The 18,902-nt window shown below is 49.3% G+C and overlaps 2 protein-coding genes across 4 annotated transcripts in view; one reads left to right on the plus strand and one right to left on the minus strand.

The window, feature by feature from the left end:
• Positions 1 to 5,740, minus strand: PCED1A (PC-esterase domain containing 1A). Of its 2 annotated transcripts, XM_045194673.2 has the most exons (8): positions 5,508 to 5,740; positions 4,409 to 4,550; positions 3,807 to 3,886; positions 3,461 to 3,699; positions 3,210 to 3,360; positions 2,849 to 3,095; positions 726 to 989; positions 1 to 388 (listed from the first exon to the last, which is right to left on the minus strand). In XM_045194673.2, exons 2-8 carry the CDS (start codon positions 4,530 to 4,532, stop codon positions 141 to 143), a joined length of 1,353 nt encoding a protein of 450 aa, XP_045050608.2. In that variant the 5' UTR covers positions 4,533 to 4,550; positions 5,508 to 5,740; the 3' UTR covers positions 1 to 140. The 2 variants fall into 2 exon arrangements, with proteins under 2 accessions (XP_045050608.2, XP_045050609.1); XM_045194674.2 differs by lacking the exons at positions 726 to 989; positions 5,508 to 5,740 and having other exon boundaries at positions 4,409 to 5,303.
• VPS16 (VPS16 core subunit of CORVET and HOPS complexes) overlaps positions 5,274 to 18,902 on the plus strand; it is a 24,491-nt gene continuing 10,862 nt past the window's right edge. For both annotated transcript variants that reach the window (XM_053926657.2, XM_024559575.4), the window contains exon 1: positions 5,274 to 5,469. Coding sequence is in view for 1 of the 2 variants with exons in the window: in XM_024559575.4 (XP_024415343.2) it covers positions 5,417 to 5,469 (53 nt within the window). In the remaining variant the exon portion in view is untranslated. The remainder of the gene's footprint in view (positions 5,470 to 18,902) is intronic.

Genomic DNA, 18,902 nt, shown 5'->3' on the forward strand with positions numbered 1-18,902 from the left:
TCTCTTCTTCCATGCCTTTATTGGTCACAGCAGTGGAACAGAACAGTGCCGAGTGCAGCAGACATCCTGGCCCAGCACCTGGGGTGGCAAGCAGGCCCTGCAGGGCCATTGGCACATCCAGCCCCAGCCCAAGACCCAGTCTAACCAGGCCATGTCCCCGAATGGGCAGGAGGCCGTCTGTCCAGTTTGTACGTGTGGATCAGTCTGTCTGAGTGTCTGACCCGCTGCCTGCAGGGTCCCCCCATCCTTGGCACATCGTAGGGGCTGTTGGGAACACAGCGTGGCATCCCGCGGTGGACCACTGGGCCCCGGTGCTGACCATGGAGGACAGGCCCAGGGACTGGAGGTGGCAGGGGGCCAGGCACAAAGTTCACTACAGGGCCACATCCTACAAAAGAACCAGTCATTTATCAGAGTGGGCTTCCAGCCAGGGTCAGCCCAGCTCTGCCTTTAGGCCACTCTGGTCCTTCAGGATTTCTTTGGGCTTCAGTTTTCCCATCTGCAAAACGGCAACACTACTTCCCTACCTGTGGAACTGTGACAATGAGCTGATTAATGAGTCTACAGATGCTGTTTCAGACTCAGATGTGACTGAACCCAGCCCTGGGTGGGGGGCCTAAGGGTGGTCCAGCTGCTCTCAGCCTGCCTGGGCACAGGAGGCTAGGCCGGGGGAGGATCAGGGGGAAGCTGGGAAAGGTGTAACATGAAGCTGCAGAGGCACCTACCTAAGTGGGGTTGCACTGAGAAGTCTTCCGTTGTATTACAATTGAAGAATTCATGGGGTGGGAGGGGCTGGCATGGGAAAAAAGGGGCATCCTGGGGCAGGGATGGAAACAGGGGAGGCAGGGAGGGCTGGGGAAGGGGGTAGAGAAAAGGCATGGGAGGGGGCAAGGGTGGGGGCAAGGCCAGCTGCTCCCCGAAGTCTGGGGGCTGCGCCTGGCTCCCCTGGAACAGATGATCCGGCTCTGGCCAGTCCTCAGTCCACGGGTCTAGGAATGGGATGACTCTATTAGGCAGGCCAGGCTGCCCTGGGCTCGGGCCCTCACACTTCTAACCCTCTACTCCCTCCTGTAAGTGGGAGCACCCTCTGCTTTCTACCCAGTGTTCCTTATTCCCTCTCACTTCGGGCCAAGCCCCAGGTATGTTCCTGCTCCTTACTTTTCTCAAAAGTCAGTGGATCTACCTTGGTTCTGACCCTAGGCTTCTCTCTAGCAGGGGAGTCAAACTCGTTTTCACAGGGGGCCACATCAGCCTCGCGGTTGCCTTCAAAGGGCCGAAATAATTTTAGGACTGTATACATGCAACTACTTCTTAATTGTTAAGGAGCTGAAATTACATTCGGTCCTTTGAAGGCAACCGCGAGGCTGATGTGGCCCCCCGTGAAAACGAGTTTGATGCCCTGCTGTAAAGTCTTCTCCCTTTGCTTGTCCAGCTCCTGTATCTTTAGCTTTTCCCTCTCTGAGCAAGTCCCTGCAGCCCAAGTAATAAGTTTAAGTTGTCTTTCCTAAAAATATAGAGATCCTGCCCCTCCCTTCTCCTAGTAGTCCCCTGCCCCTTTTAAACGTCCACAAAGACTATGGTGCCCAATTTCCATTCCCTCACCGACTGATCACTGCCTCTTTTGAGCCTGCTCCAATCCTTTCACATTTTTCCCACTCAGTGTAGCCACTTCCTGGCAAATTTAACAAATTCTTTGCTTCCTGACAGTCACATGACATGGCCAATATCCCCGTCCTCCCTGGAAGTCCCTCTGCTCCCACTTCCTTTTGTTTTCTCCATTAGTCCCTCCTCCCTTCCAGCTCCAAAACATGGCCGCTGCTCTGCTGTCTCCATCACGGTTCACACTCATGTCCTCAGCTGCCATCTCTCTGCAGACACCGCCGACTCCAAATCTACTCCAGCATTCCACGGTACCTCAAATAGCACTGCCCTGACCAAACTCACCAGCTCGGCTTCCCACCCAACTCTGCCTTCTGACATCCCTCTTTCTGTAGCTCCAAACTGAGTTCAGAAGACCTGGAGCACCATAATCTGGCCTTACAACTTTAGAGCATCCCTCCTTTGCTGGGGATCAGTTCTCTCTTCTAAAACAAACAAGGAAATTGGACCATTACACAATCAAAGTCCAAATTTACCTCCCTGATACTCTAACTCCTGGCTACCAGAAGTCTGCCTCTTTGATACTCCTGGCCTCTCTGTGCTACCATCCCCTCCAGTGCTTCTAACATGACTCGTGTCTCCAACTCACCAAACACTACCCTGAGGGTACTGTGTACACAGCGATTGTGCTAGCCACTGGGGCCAGAAGGGGTGAGTTGTCAACAAGGGAGGCAGGAAGTTTTCCTTTTGAGGACATGATCCGGACAAGCAGACGTGGAAACAATCAGCCATAATGCCCACTCTGTGAGCAGACAGGAACTGAGAGGCTGACAGCACCCGCAGAGGGGCTTCTGTGCTTCCGCCACACCTCCTGGACAGCCCTTCCCCCCTCTCTGTCTTTCCACCCCCCACTTTCATATCTAGCTACAAGTACACCCTTTCCTGTTCATCTATAGGGTAGGGATCTTTTGACATGCTGATTTATGTACTCAGTGCATGCATAAGCTTGCTTGTGTGCACAGAGGTCACCACATGGCTAGACCATACAGAACCAGAACCTGGGCTGCAGTGTTGCTCCTGTGATCTCACCCTCCCCCCAGGGGATGAGGAAGGAGCACTCAGGGTCCACAGCAATCCTTCAAAGGGCCTCTATTCCCCTGGAGCACCTCCGTCCTGTTAACGTGTGTGAGCCCTGTGCTCTGAAGGCCCTCTCTGCATCACTACCCTCCCCATTACTGATAGGGCTCACCAGGGGCATGGTTACGCTTGGGCAGCTCCACGCCCCAGGCATCAGCCACATGGGTCAGAAGCAAGTGTGAGAGGTGGCGGTGGGCATGCTGGTCCCAGTGGACACCGTCCCGGTGACGGTGCCGTACTGCATGCCGGAAATGAAAGTGGAGGTCCAGGACATCGAAGCAGTGATCCCCAGCCAGTGTGGCACTGTAGAAGTTCCCTTCAACCACATCCCGCCGCAGAGAGGCTGCCAATGGCTGGAGCTGAGAGAAAGTGCGGCATCTAAGAGCCACAGAATGAAGCAGGGTGGGGAGAAAGGGTCCTCCATTTACCAATCAACTGTCCCCTCCCCCATCCTGATATGCTGGGTAACTTGCCTCAGGCAGAAGGAAACCCCCAGTGACACGCTCCCCCAGGGGCATCGCCATGTTCCACACCAGCAGGCAGGAGTCTGGCAAAACCTGATCCATGCGTACAAATACCCGCTCCAGGTTCTCTCGGTAGCTCTCCATTGAGCACCGGCCATACCTATTGGGCAGCACGTAAGGTGGGCAACAGCACAGGGGTAGATGGCCTCTGAGCCATACCTCCACCCCCAACCAGTATTTCCCTCTCCCCTCGCCTCAACCTGGAGAGATCCCAGAGGCAGGAGTTGATGATCACCAGGTCCGGGGCAGGCCCATATGTCAGCTCCTCCAGGACGCCCTCGAGGTACTCGGAGTAAACTCGGGTGAGGAAGTAGAAGCGCACAAGGTGGTGGCCAGAGCCCGAGCAGAACTGGCGGACCTCTCGGTACTGTGTCCCGTTGTGCAGCTCGCCCAGCTGACCCCCAGCCACCAGCTGGTCCTGTTCAAAGCTCAGCTCCCCCTGCCCCACCCCCCGCCAGCTGGTCAGACCCATGCCAGGGAGGAAGACCCTGCCAGGCTAGGGTCTGTGCCCACCCACCATTGGCATGGCTACCAACCTTCCCTCACCTTGGCTTTCAGCTGGGCGGCTGTGAGCAGTGAGTCTTTCTGGAGCAGGAGCACCAGGTCCTTGTACACAGCTCGCTGGACTGCAGGGAGACAAATTGCGGGGCGAAGGCAGGCTTCACCCCATCCCAGCTTCTCCCAAGTCCAGGCTCCCCATCTTCCCTGGGCTGGGATTGTCCAACACCACCTCTATGCAGTGTTGATTTTGAGGCAAGAGGAAAGGTGAGGTTCAAAAGTCTTGGCACTGTCTCTGATCCTTCTAGCTGTGAACCACCCCCAACTTAGTATACAGCGCCCCAAGATCACCTAGCAGAAATCAGCCAAGTCACGTGGGAGACAAACACCACAATCCACTGCTCCCATAAGAGAAGTTATAGGGGATGTCAGGGAGGAAAAATGCTAAGCCAGAACGGATGAAAAGCTTCACAGGCTGTATCTGTCGGGACACCTGTGGAAGGTGCATGGGGAAATAAAACGAGAAAACCTAATGGACTGCAACAGGCCAGGGGTCAGGGAGCAGGTTAGAAATGGAGACAAAGGGTACAGACTTAGAAAACGGGCTGCAGTTGCCGGGTTGGGAAGTGTGATCCTAGAGGAGCACTCACTTGAGTCCCCCAAGATGACCACGAACTTGTTGTGTAGCAGCTGTTGGACTTCTGAGGCCTGGAAGTGGACCATGGCGCTTCGCAGCGGGCGGCGTGGCTCCTCGTTCTCCGGACAGAAGACCATGCCGCCGCTGACAACGGGCTGCAGGAAGAGGCCACTAAGCCGCGCGAGGGTGGGGACTCAGGGAAGGTCGGCCCCAAGATAAATGAGACCTGTGCCGGCCCCTCCTGGCCTGTTCAGGATTACAGGGACCAGACGCTGGCGGCGGCAGTGTGGGACCCATGGTGGCGCAGGCCTCAGTCACATCCAGCACCAAAGGTGGGGGATAGCCAGGCACGCCGGTCACTGGGGCACTGAGGCGCTTCCCGCGCGGTTCCGCACAGCGCCTCGCCACGTGCCTGCCACCGCCTCGCGCATGCGTGCGCGCCCGCTCGCGCCAATTACCAAATCCCGGGGCTCCAAGCAATTCACCCCCGGACAAGGCAAGCGCGCGTACTGCGCGCCTCGCCTGCAGTGACCTCCGAGCCTGGTCTCATGTTCTCATGCCCCAGGAGATCGATCGGTGCTGGACAGTTCCCGCCCCGCCGAGCCCGTGCGACCCGGTTAGATGTCGGTGCGCAGCCCGGCGCCCCGCGTTCTCCACGAGCGCATCGCGGTAGCCCCGACGGCTCCTCGGGCCTCTGCGCCCGGGGCGACGTCGCTCACGGATCCCACTTCCGCTCATCCATGTCCCGCCCTGGGCTACCCTTAACGCCAGAGGGGACAGGAAGGACGCAAGGCCGGCTGCCCAGTCGCGGCAGGAGCTAGGGCCGGGGCCACCCAGGCGGGCACAAGGCCTGGGTGTGGGCGGGGGAGTGGCGTCGGCCCAGTGCAGCTGCCCACAGTGCTGAGGGCTGTATCGGAGGCCTCGCCACGTGATCGAGGCGGGCGGAAGCGGAAGTGCCGGCCTGGAGCCCGCGCTAGGCGGGTGTCCCTTCAGCGCTGCCCAGAAGCCCCCGGCACCAGCCATGGACTGCTACACGGCGAACTGGAACCCGCTCGGGGAATCTGCCTTTTACCGGTGAGGCGCCCCGCCCTCCCGCCTACGGCCTGGCTTACCCGGCTTGCTCGCCGGCTGGAGTCTCGGGGTGGAGCCGGCAGCGCGCGACCCTGTCGCTCCGGGCTCTGGGGTCCGCCCCTCGCCAGCTTTCCCCCGTTGTCTGCCACTTAACATACAGCAGCTGCCTGTGGCTAGCGAGCGGGCACTTTCTCTAGTCCAGAGAAGGAAACTGAGGCAAGCCTGGTGGTCACACAAGTAGTGGCAGAGCCCAACGCGGAAGCCTAGGTCTGTCAGCCTCCGGAAGGATGCTCAGATCACGTTGAATGAGGCCACCCACTGGTGACAGCGAGTGCCCAGTCTCTTGCCGGGAGGTGCTGCTGAAGTCAGACTACAGGGGCGCCCCGAGGGTGGAGGACAGGATCGCCCGGCGGGTGGAGTAGCAGTGTTGACCGAGGCTGGGGGAAAGGGGCGAGTCGTCGGGGAATCCAGGGGCAGGCCTCCCTGTCGTGGGAGTCGTAGAATCCTAAACTACTAATCTTTCTAAAGTGTAAACTGATTACAAAATTACCCTGGTGCAAACTACTCTTGTTAGATCTGTAAATCGGCTCCTGTTAATTTCTCCAACTTTACTTGCTCCTCTCGTATCCAAGTTGTGTGTTCGGTTGCGCAGAACAGGAGCTCAGTCTACCACGATGTTTCACGGCTCCCTGTGCAGCAGCCTGCAGTTCCTTCTGTGGGCACTGCCATTTCCTTCTTTATCTACCTCTGTGGGGAATTCTTGCTCATCCTTCAGGACTAAGTTCAAGGGTCTTTTCTGAAATCTTCCTTGATTTAACCCAGCCCAGACAGCTGACTTTCCTTTGGCCCCAGTGCCAGGGCCTGTTATGTATGGCACAGTAGGGCAATATTGGTTTCTTCTGCTAAACCAAGTTTCTTAAGGGCTGAGAGCATATTTCTTGCATCTCTTTATCTCCAATGCATATTTGGAATAGTGCCTGCTATGTAGTTGCTCAATAAAGTTTTTTTTTAAAAAACACTATTAATTGCAACTAAAGATCACAAAGACACTCCCTTGGGGTCTTATTTCAATAGAAGACAGCAGTTTGTGCTAGTGAAACTGTATACTATTGCTATTCATGCATTAAAACTTCTGTGTAGTTTTTCATTTAAAAAAATGTCAGCCCTTAAGAGGGGCAAATGCCTTGTGGCAATTTTTATAGCTCTATTACATGGGTTGTTTATTTCTAATTCTCATCTCATAAATATGTCTCTACAAAATGGAAAAAAATGCAGAAGTGTAGTTAAAATTAGTGAAGTCAGTAGGAAATAATAGTGCTATTAACTGTTTTGTGGAGAAGGGATGTCAGTTGGCATGTGATTTAGTGTTTACAACACAGCATACACTTTGGAAAATATTGACTTCTATTACTTTTGAAAATACATGTTGCCTGGCTGGTGTGGCTCAGTGGATTGAGTGCCGACCTGCGAGGCAAGGGAGTGGCTGATTCCATTCCCAGTCAGGGCACGTGCCTGGGTTGCCCACCAGGTCTCCAGTAGGGGGCGTATGACAAGCAATCACACACTGATGTGTCTCTCCCTCTCTTTCTCCCTCCCTCCCCCTCTCTCTAAATAAATAAATAAAATCTTTCAAAGAAAAGAAAATACAGGTTGCCTACACAGGCTTGTTAAATAGGGGAGTTCTAAAAAAGATGACCTCATTACTGCAGAACTCCTGTCTATGATATCAAGTCTTAGCTTTGTTGATACACCGGTAGAGTTATAAGTGAGTGTAAGTGTTGAGGGCATGCCATAGACACGGCTTGCGTGGCTAGGCTACGTTTATCTATTTGTACGGTACTGCCGTAAGGGAGTAGAAGTCTGAGCCTTGCCGTGGAGCGTATATTATTTTTGCTAATAGCCATTGTGCCTTTCTGTGTACTGTACACTTTGCTAAATACTTTATCTGTGGTAACTTAAGTCTCACAACCCCATGAAGGAGGCATCATTATTAAACCCACCTTACCGATGAGGAAGCTGAGGCAGGAAGAGGCTAGGTGACCAGGTTGCAGTTAGTCAGAAGCGAAGTACGGATTGGAACCCGGCCTTAGACTAGAATCTGTGCTAATGCATGGGGTTGTTTGTTTAGAGGAAAATAAAACAGCGTGTTCTAGCTTCACCACCAGAGTAGAAATGTTTTAAGTGCAGTTACTCATTGTTATTTGTATTTGTGCATAACCTCGTGCCAGGACTTCATATATGTTCGAGTAAAGCGAGTGAATGGTCAGCAGGTAGCAGACAGTGCATTTTGAGTCCTATCTGTAAGAGAATTTTTTTCATTGGAGGTAGTGTTTTGGAAAACTCATTTGGGAAGGCAAGGAGAGGGAATGGTGACTAATTCCTGGGGGGCTTCAGAATTTTAGCCATTTTAATTCTAAAAACCCAATTTTGGCTAAATCCGGTTAATTGATTTTGCTCAACTTTTTGCCAGGCTGAGCGTTTATCAACCAATAAGACGTGGACCCTGTCTGCCCTCATAGAACTTAACAGCCAGCAGAGGAGACTGTTGATAAACGCTAATGACTCAGTATTTGTTTGACCATAATCACTGTGAAGGAGAGGTACAGAGTCCTAAGCATATAACAAACTGGTAAGTTGGAGGTAAAGAATATAGGTGCAGGGAGTGGGATGGAGAAGAGCATAAACAAAGGTCCTGAGGCAGGAGAGACTGGGGCACTCTCAATGACCTGAAAAAAGAGAGCCGATGTGGCCCTGGCTGGTGTGGCTCAGTGGATTGAATGCCGGCCTGAGAACCAAAGGGTCACTGGTTCGATTCCCAGTCAGGGTACATGCCTGGATTGTGGGCCAGGTCCCTAGTTGGGGGCACACAAGAGGCAATCACCCATTGATGTTTCTCTTCCTGTCTTTTTCCCTCCCTTCTCCTCTTCCTAAAAATATCATTAAAAAAAAAAAAAAACAGCCCAGTGTGGCTGGAGTAATACAGGCAGGGATGAGGAGTGGGTGCAGACAAGAGATGAGGTTGGCCCTTTTCTCTAAGGGGTCACAACCTGCAGGGCCTTATAGGCCACCTTTATTTGAAGAACAGTGGGAAGCTTAAAGGAAATCTTAGTGAAAGGATTGATGTGATTGGATTTGTAGGTGTGTGGGTGTGTGTTTACCTCCCTTCTGGAGGCAGTGGGGGGACAGTTGGAAAGGGCAGGCAAGAAGGGAGACAGAGGAGGCTGGTGGAATAGACCAGGGAGAAGCTGATGGTGGTGAGCAGTAGGGCGGTAGTGGTGGAGGTAGAGAAAAGATCCCATCCGAAAGATATTTAGGAGATAAAACTGAAGGAGATTGTGATCGGTTGCGCCTAGAGTGGAGGATGACTTGGGTTTTTGGCTTTTAAGATAATAAGAAAACAAGAATGAGTCCGGTGGGGAAGAAGGTAAGCTTGATTTTGAACTTGTTGTCTCAGGTACTTTAGAAACATACTTTATGACCAAAGAAGGGAAGCTGAAGGTACATTGTACAGGGGTGGGCAAAAGCAGGTTTACAGTTGTGAGTACTGCAGCACAGTTTACTCTCGTATATATTTTTCCAAACGAACAACTGTAAACCTACGTTTGCCCACCCCCGTGTATTTCTGAAACTCTTCTTAGAAGTAGACTATTGTAGTAGGCTTTCTGGAGTTTGTTTGTTTAGGGTTTTTTTTTTTTACACATACAAAGATGAACAATTTAAAAGTTGTAGTTAAATACATGTAATATAAAATGTACTATCTTATTCCTTCTGAATGAGTAAGCGTACAATTCAGTAGCGTTAGGTATTTTCACATTGCTGCGCAACCACTATGCAGAATTTTTTCGTTTTGTAAACCTGGAGCTTTATACCCATGGAATAGTAATTCCTCACTCCTCCGCTCCGCCCGGCCCCAGCCCGAGCCACCACCGATATGCTGTTTTCTGTTTCCGTGAATTTGACTTCTCTAGTTAGGTCATATAAGTGGGACCATGCTGTATTTGCTTTTTTGTGACTGGCTTATTTCACTTAGCATCCTGTTGTCCTCAAGGGTCATCCATGCTGTAGAACGCATCAGAATTACCTTCCTTGTTAGGGCTGAATACTATTCCATTGCATGCATATATCTCATTTTCTTCTCTATTCCTCCATTAGCGGGCCCTTGAGTTACTTTTACCTCACAGTGGTTGTGAACCATGTTGCTGTGAACAGTGGCATTCAAATACCTCTTTGAGACCCTGCCTTCAGTTCTATTGGATATACACCCAGAAATGGAGTAGCTGGATCCTGGCAATTCTGTGTTTAATATTTTGAGGAATCGTCTTCCTGTTGTCCATGGTAACTGACCCTTTTCACATTTCCGGCAGCAGTGCACAAGGACTGGAGCCAAGGGGCTTCAGGGGTGGCGATGGGTTCTGTTTAGGGCCTGGGTACTTTGGAATTACTAGGTCACTCCCCAAGGCTACATGTGATGTGCTTCTTTGCCCCCCGTGGCCTGTAAGCCCGGCCTCAGCAGGCTGCGGGTCATCTGTTTTCACACAAGGACTCCTCTCACACCGTGGTGAGCCACGCTTTCCCAGCAGGTCAGCCGCACTGCCACAAGAATTCAGTTTCCTGGAGGGGGAGGGGCTGGGATTGAGGCTGCCAGAGCCGGCGATTTCCTGGCATTAGAATCCAGGGCCCATTTACTGCCACTGAGGGGATTTCCACTTCTGGCACCTGCAACTAGAGGAGAAAGATATAACCAGCCTTTCCCATTGAAGGTGTGGCCTGTCCTCACGAAGTCTTCCCCTAGGCTTTTCTGAAAGCCCACACTACCCACTGCCCTTCACTCTGCCCATTCATACCCCATGCCACTCTCGAGGCATAGGTTGAGTCACCTCACTGTCCCTGAGAAACCTTCTTTGCCTCGCAGGCTTGGGGACGTGGTCCGTACTTTGATACTCTTCACGCCCTGACCCTTACCCCTGTACCCCCTGCAGGGGCTCTGTCTCCTTCCCACGCTAGTCTGTGTCGCTGCCAACCTCCTGGACTGCATCCCTCACTGACTGATTGATTGGAGACTCTGGCCCACAGCCTCCCAAGCATCTCAGTTCTTGCCACCTTCCAGGGTAACTTAACTGACCTCCTGGCTTCATGGTTCCGTGATATCCATCTGAGCCCCCCCAGCTCTGCCCCGGTGCTCATCCTGAGCTGCTCCACTTCGGACACTGAATTCAGACAGGCCCCTCTCTGGCCACAAGCTCCTGTCCTCACTGACACTCTGATACTTTCTAATACACCTGTCCTTCAACCTCCCTGGGATCCTCACTCCTGGAGTCCTCTGTTCTCTCTGTGTCCACGTGCAAAACTTCTTCCTGTAAATGTGCCCCTCCCTGCCCAGCTGGGTGGACATACAGCCATGGTCAGTCACTTCAGTTTCTTGCCTTTTCCCTGACAACCTTCTTCCTTTGCCCTTTGGTTGCACCTGACTGGCACAGAACCACTTCCCAACACATCCACCACTCCCCATCTCTGTGCGTGTACACAGGCTGCTGAGTACGGCCGTGAGGGTCAGACACAGGCAGGTTGGGTCTACTACAAGTCCATGGCCATCCCCCTCAGCTGGGCCCTCACAGTCCTGTTATGTGGGGTGAGCCTACACTCACCATGAGGGCTCTGCTTTTCCTTTTAGAAGGTTACACAAAGACACATTTCACTGTCAACAATTAAAACATTCTGGAAATACTGAAAATTGGAGACTCCTCGGTTCCTCCTTTCAACAGCTGACTTCACCTCATGCTTCCCAGAGAAGCCATGGCATAGAAGGACCCAGGCTTCCCCTCGCCGAACCTGCCTGCTGTCTCTCCCACCCCGCTGAAGAAATGAGCACGTGATTGCCTGCCCTCTGAGAAACCATGCTCCATCCACCCACCCCCTTCCTCAGCCAGTGCTTCTCCTGCTGTGGCCCAGGGCCCTGTGCATCAGAATCACCTGAGAAGCTGGCTACACGCAGCTTCCCAGGCACAACCTACTGTGTTGTCTCTGGGGTTGGTCCAGGGAATTTGACCGGTACTTTAACAAGCACCCAGACGTTTCTTTGCAGCAGGGAAGTTCGAGGACCACTGCTCTATGATGTTTTCCACCATCCCTACCCCCAAGTGCTCCCTACCAGATTTCAAATATACTCAAATCTCCCCATCCTCACAAAAAATAAGCTTCCCTCTTCAAACGATAAACTCCTCCTTGCTCCATCTTTTTCTTCCCCATCCCAAAGGTCTGCAACTGCCATCCATCCACCTTGCTCCCTTTTTCTTTCTTCCCAGTGACTCCCCACTCTGGTGCGACCACCCTCTTCTCAGTGACGTCCTGTCACTGCAGCGGACGCAGCTCAGGCCTCACCTGAACTTGACTCCCTGGAGCACTGCGTAGAGATGAACCCCCCTCCTTTCTTGGAAATTGTAATTAACCTTTTATTCTGAGAAGTTTCCAATGTACAACAAAACAGGATAGTAGAATGAACACCCGTCGCTATCATTTAGCCTTAAAAATTGTTACGTAGTAATACTGGCTTCAACTATTTTGGAAGTGTAAAAACACTCATGAAGGAGCAGTGCAAATACAAATATAGTGAACACACTTTAATGGTAATCCAAGCGCTCATTACCCAGCGTCAACAAGTGTCAACGGTTTGCCGTTTTCTTTTCACCTACCCCTCTCCAGTGCACACACACTTTTCTGGGACTATTCAAAAACAAACCCAGCCCTGACTGGCGCGGCTCAGTTGGGTGGGTGTCATCCCTCAGGGCAAAGGGTCCCCAGTCCCGGTCAGAGCACCTGCCTGGGTTGCAGGCTGGTCCTGGTTGGGGCGTATGTGAGAGGCATCCCATCAATAATGCTCTCTTACATCGGTGTTTTCTCCCTCCCTTCCCCTCTCTCTAAAAACAAATGAGTAAAATCCTTAAAAAACAAACCCGGACATATCTTTAATCAAATGCTGTATTTTTAAAGTAAATGACAGACATAACTTCAGTGTGCATTACTTTCCGTTAAAAGGTAATAGTTTCCAATGAAACCACAACACTATTTCATACTCAACAAAATTAACAACTTGATATCATAATGTCAGACTTTACCAGTTGTCTTCAGAATGGCTTTTTATAACACATTTGCTCAAATCGAGACCCAGATAAGAATTACTCATTTGCTTACCTCTCTTAATCAAGTCCCCTGTAAATTTGCCCATTGTTATCCCCACTCCACCCCTACCTTTTGTTCTCATGACATCGACTTGTTTAAGAGGCCAGGTCACTTTTTGGGTTTGTCCTATTGCTTCCTTTTGCAGCTTTTTTTCTCTGTCATAGCTTGTATTTCCAGAAACTGTGTGTTACATCTCAACACGTGGTGATTGTGCTGTATCACAGCTGGAGTCAGCATTACGCTGGGTTGTCCGCCCTGAGGGAAGCTGACGTTAACAAGGGGGTTAGGGTGGTAATGGCCACATCCTCCATTGTGAAGTCATATTTCCCCCTTTCTAATAGGCAAGTGGTCTGTGGGATGCTACACTGGTTACATCAGTATGAGTCTCATCAGGAGACAGAGACCATGTAGTGACTAAACAGGTGAAGTTTCATATAAAGAACTCTGAAACTATGATAACAAAGTAACTATAAGATAAAATAAAACTGTCCTCCCCTAGGGCTGAGGAAAAAGGACAGACTTAGAAGGGGCGGTGCCATCCCCGAGCTGGTGATCCACCCTTGATGAAAAAGGTGTAATTGCAGCCCACTGGATGGTAGAGAAGTTTGCTGGTTTGCCTGGGCCAGAACAGGTTCCACAGTCACTGGGCAAGCAGGAGGCAGCCCTCCTAGGCACAGATGGGGTACGGGTGAATCACAGCTGGTGGCCAGGTTCATGGGCTTCCAGCTTCCTGTGGCTCTCTCCACACAGACACTGGATACCTGGGGCATGCAGTGTCTGTGTGGAGAGAGCCACAGGAAGCTGGACGCCAGGCTAGGCCAAGGCCGTGAGGCCATCAGGGATTGCATGATCCGGGCGCGCATTTGTGACAGGGCACCACCAGGGGTCCTGATACCCACACTGCTGAGGGACCTGGCTGCGGCTGGCAACAGCCAGAGAGCCCCTCCTCCCGCAGTGCCCTCTACTGAGAAAGATTAACATCTAGCTCACTGCGGAGCACTCACTGAAGGGTGAACTTGGAGTTGACAAATAATAATTGAAAGTCGGCACAGTCTACCCTTTGGCTACTTAGCTGTTGTATGCTCCCTCTACATACTTTTGAACTCCCTCCTTCTTACAAGTAAATAATCTTTCCCAAAATGAGAAGACATATAGTCTTAACAGTCAGTATATCCATCAGTATTAATTTCTCTTCCAGTCCCTCTGAATATTCATCATGTCACCTAAAAATTAACTTTAACCTCCAATTATTTGTGTATAAATAAAAATGGAAAGGGGAAGTTAATGGTTAGTGTATACATATAAACACATGCATGTAACAAACATGAAGAAAATATGCAAAGTGACCGTACTCTTCATTTCTGTAATCAGTCATGAGATCATAGTTGATATCTATGGCTTCCTGCAACTGCCCATCCTATATTTCCCTTGCCTTCAGCCAGAACCTCCGCTGCCCTGGATTCTTCACAGAACAGAGTGGCCCAAACCTTCATTCCTCAGCCATTCTGCTTTTTTTTTGGTTGCTAAGGCTTTTCATTAACCTTTACAGTTAGGTGTGGAAGTACCAAGAGGTGCCCCAGAGGACTGCCCCCCCCCCACCTTGTCAGAGACAGTCCTCCTTGCTTCCATTGTATAGCAGCAACTCGATTTCCCCTTGGTAATCCAGGATAATCACTTCAGCCAGAAAGTTAACCCCATTTTCTTATGCCTGTTGGTTCGGTGACATTAGGCACCCAAAATGGCAGGTGGCTCTGTCTTCCAATTCAGTGAGTCCATTGTTGTGTCCCCTGGTGGAAACATTCTCCCTGTAGAGACTAAGTTCTCTAAACCAATAGATCTCAAAGTTACTGGAACTGAAAGCAACGTTTTTGTAAGAGTCATTAAGGTGTAATAATGAGAAGAGCCACTCTCACTTCCACCCCTTGATTCCGGGTCCTGTGTATTCTGACTGTGGAGGAGACAACACCATATAACAGCCTCTGATGCAAAGCATAAGCTACATCCTGTAAGATAGAGCCCCATCCTTTTAGGATACGGCCTCTAACTGGTGCTGTAGCTAAGCTGTCAGTGCATTTTGGCCAGCCGCTTCTGGGTGGTGGGGTTCGTGGTAAGGCTAATTGGTTCCATGGACCTGAGCCCACTGCTGCACTTTCTTTTTTTGTGAAATGAGGTCCTTGACTAGATGCAGTGCTTTGCAGAATGTTACACCATTAGAAAGGGCAGTCTATAAATCCACAGATGGTGAGTGCTGGCAAAAGCATTACAGGTAAGTGCCCTGGCCAGCGTGGCTCAGTTAGAGCATCATCCCGTACATCAAACGGTCGTGGGTTCGATTCCCAATCAGGGCACATACCTAGGTTGTAGGTTCAGTCCCTGGTCAGGGTGTGTATGGGAGGCAACAATGTTTCTCACATTGATGTCTCTCTCTCTGAAATCAATACATATTTAAAAAATAATAATAAAAATAAAATTTAAAAGGCATTACAGATAAGGAAGACAAATCCACATCCAGATTGTGTCTGTAGTCCAGTGAGGACGAATCTTTCCCCCCTCCGTGATGGGAGATGTCCAGTGTAAACCTGCAGGCTGGTTCATCTGGGGATGGTGCCATATAGGAGCCACGTGTCAGTCTGTGCCATGGACAGAATATTCGCTCAGCAGTGCTGTTAGCTTAGTCAGCCTTGGGGAGGGGGGCTCCTTAGACGTCTGCTCCAACTGAGGTCATCACAGGGTTTTCAGGCAGAGGAACATTTAAGTCTCAGATAAAGGAATACAAGCCACTCTGGTAAGGAAGGCTCAGAATGCGTTAGGGGTTCAGGGCTGTCATCTGGGTCTAACCCAATACCTTTCTTCCAACTTTTGGGATTCCTTCCTTTCCTGACCAGTGCCCCAAGTTTCACGTGAGAAATGGCATGTTGGTTAATTCAACTGTTGTAATTTAACAACCCACATAATTGAATTTTGTTTTTGATTTTTGACAGGAGCAGCTGTGTGGCTGCAATAAACACAAGATTCTTTTAAGGCTGTTATAAGTCACTTTCCGCTTCTCAGACCATGACTTGAGCTGAAAGTTAATGGACCCAAGCTTGTCATCTTCTCTTTGTAAATGTTCAAGTGCACTCAAAATAATCCATGCACATCTCAGCCCTTACAATCATTATTGCTGCCATACAGTCAAGCACAGAAGTCACTCCCAAAGCACATGCTGGACTTGGCATTGCACCACAGAAAACTGCAGACTTGATTAACCGTGACGTCACTGCATGCAGCGAGATACCAACACCCATTCCACATGCTCAGGGGGCTCAGCACGGCACCCAAGCTTTAAGCACGTGACCAAACTAACCCTCAAATTCCATCTTTATGGGTCTCTCTCCTGGGACCCTTCTCAGAGCCAAGGCAGTATCAGTCTGTGTCCACTTAGGGGACTTAAACTGGGAAAGCTTAATAAATATAAAGAATTCTTAAACTGTAATAAAAGAATAACTATAAGATATAAGAAAACATTGTAGTTTGGGCTGGGGGTGTTGCTCAAGGAATGACATTCAGGAAGGGGGGGGGGCCTTCCTCAGGCCAGGGTTCAGACCTCATTGGAAAAATACAGGATGGGGTAAAAATAGGTTTACAGTTGTTTGTATGGAAAATAACATGTGATCTCAATAAAAATATAAGAATGATGCTGTTTTGCATAGTCACAACTGTAAACCTACTTTTGCCCTTCTTCACAGTGCAGCCCACTAGATGGCAGAGAAGTTCACTGGTTTGCCAGCCATAGCTTGTCCATAGTTCCTGGGAAAGCAAGAAGCAATTTCTTGGGTTCAGGAGTAGATGGGCACAGGTGAGCTGCAACTGGCGGTCAGGGCTGTGGGCGTGCAAGGTGAGTGGGGCAGGTGGTTCAAGCAGGCAGCCTGGAGCACGAAGTATCCATAAGGTGAGCCACAACCAGTGGCTGGGAGCATGTGTGTGCAGAGGGGTCTGTGGAAACTCAAGTGGGCAGGCAGGGCAGCCAGTAGCCAGGTAGCTTGGCATGCAGAGTAAGTACAGCCTGGTGTGGACAGGAGCCCAGGAATGTGGTGTCTGTCCAGGGAGCCGTGGGAAGGTGATCACCAGTCTGGGCAAGCCTTCTAGGATGCTGCATGGCTGGGACAGATAACCACCCAATATCCTCATGCCCTGGCTGCTGGCTAAGCCCTGTTGGAAGCAGTAGGAGAGCCCCTTTCTCATGCAGCATCCCTCTAGCGCCCTCTTCTGATAAAGCTTAACATCACACTCACTGTGAAGGAAAAATGTTTAAAAGAGTGCTGTCCCTCTAACACAACACGTATTGAAACATGAATTTGGAACTGAGTGTCAATGAATTGATAACTGGCATTCTAGGTGTGTGTGAATCTCTATTTTGCCATCAGATTTTCATCCATGATTTTAGTAACAGTGTCAAAAGAAATGTATATACAGTATTTTAAAAATCAAATATTGCAAAAGTATATAGCCTACAAATTGAAAGTCCCCCTACCTCCTTCCCTCACTTACCCACCCCCCAAAGGTACTACTGTTTGGCTTAACGTGAAGACCTCTAAGCGGTTTTCTATGCATTTATACATATTCATGTGATTGTAAATATGTTTGTCAAAAATATATGCTCAGTTTTTTAAATTACATAAATAAGTTCACATGGTTCATACTGAGCTGGGGCTTACATTTTTTATTTAATAATATGTCTTAGAGGTCACTCATGTCAGTGTACACAGGGTAACCTCATTGATGGCCGCATAGTATTGTGCAGAATGGGCATACCCTACTTTATTTAACCAGTCCTATTTTGATGGGCATTTTTAAAGTTTTCCAGGATTTTTAAAGTTTTTCCAGGCTGGTGTGGCTCAGTGGATTGAATGCCAGCCTGCAAACCAGAGGGTCAACGATTCAATTCCTGGTCAGGGCACGAGCTTAAGTTGCAGGCTGTGTCCCCAGTGGGGGGCGCTTGAGAGGCAACCACACATTGATGTTCTTCTCCCTCTCCTTCTCCCTCCCGCTCTCTCCAAAAATAAATAAATAAAATCTTTAAAAAACTATTTTAAACAGTGCCGCCGTGGATTCATACCTTTGTGCACTTGTGCAAGTAGTTTTCTAAGTTAGGCTCTCAGAAGGAAACTGCTCAGTCAGAGGCTGTACACATTTACAAGTGGAACAGCTATTTCATGTCGTAAAATCTCTCCGACTTTTCCTTGATAACTTCTGGGTTGCCTGTCTTGCTCTGAAAGACTTTTGTGTAGTTCACATTCTAAAAATACTAAATTGTATTTTTTCAAGATTTTAGTATTTAGTTTTAAAAATATTTTCACATAAAGTAGTATGATAAGGCCCTTGACTATCTTCCAGTTTCACTTTTTAAAAAATAGTTTTGTATTTTTAAGAAAAGTATCTCTTTTTCACATGTGTCACAAACATTTTTCCCTCTTCATAGTTCGCCTTCCTGCTTTATTTTTTGCCGAATTTTTAAAATGTTAATTATTTTAACAAATAACTTAATGTTGTTTAAAAACTCAAAGTCTCACACTATTCCTGCCCTTATTCAACTGATTCCACCCCTCATCTGTAAGTAACCACCATTACTAGAGTCTTATAAATCTTAACAAAGTTTGTTTTCAAACAAAAGCAAATATAAAAATGTGTTGTTTTTACCTCTTTTTATGTAGATAGACACAGAAGTTCTTAATTTTTATTTGTTGGCCTTTTTCATTGTGACTTCTGGGTTTTATATCGTGCTAGAAATTGTGCTTTGAAATTGTTAAAATATCCGAGATTTTTTCTGATATGGTCTTTATTTTTTAACATTTAAATTTTGATAACTTCCAGTCAAGATGGCGGCATAGGTAAACACAGCTCACCTTGCACAACCACATCAAAATTACAACTAAAATATAGAACACCCATCACTCAGAACCATCGGAAATTGAGTTGAATGGAAGTCTGACAGCTATGGAGTTAAAGAAACCAGATCCATCCAGACTGGTAGGAGGGGCACAGATGCAAAAATGGGCTGGTCCCACATCCACGTGTGGTGGGTAAAAATTTGGGAAGGATAACTCGGGAGCAAGGAGTCCCAGTCCCAGCCCATGGTTCCAGTGCCAGGAAGATAAGTCCCCATAACTTCTGGCTGCGAAAACCAGTAGGTATTGAATCAGTGGAAGAAACTTCTGCAGTCCCAAGCAGTTCCCTTTAAAGAACCCACACACGGACTTACTCAGACTCACTCCCTCTAG

This window comes from Desmodus rotundus, chromosome 6 (genome assembly GCF_022682495.2).
Source record: "Desmodus rotundus isolate HL8 chromosome 6, HLdesRot8A.1, whole genome shotgun sequence".
NCBI classification, from domain to species: domain Eukaryota; kingdom Metazoa; phylum Chordata; class Mammalia; order Chiroptera; family Phyllostomidae; genus Desmodus; species Desmodus rotundus.

Bases quoted from the DNA above. Each gene is read 5' to 3' on its own strand.
- PCED1A (XM_045194673.2), bottom strand. From the start codon at position 4,532: ATGGTCTTCTGTCCGGAGAACGAGGAGCCACGCCGCCCGCTGCGAAGC. The intron at 3,887-4,408 runs GTGAGTGCTCCT...GTCTCCCTGCAG, and splicing joins GGTCATCTTGGGGGACTCAA to TCCAGCGAGCTGTGTACAAG. The intron at 3,700-3,806 runs GTGAGGGAAGGT...GGGGTGGGGCAG, and splicing joins CCGCCCAGCTGAAAGCCAAG to GGGGAGCTGAGCTTTGAACA.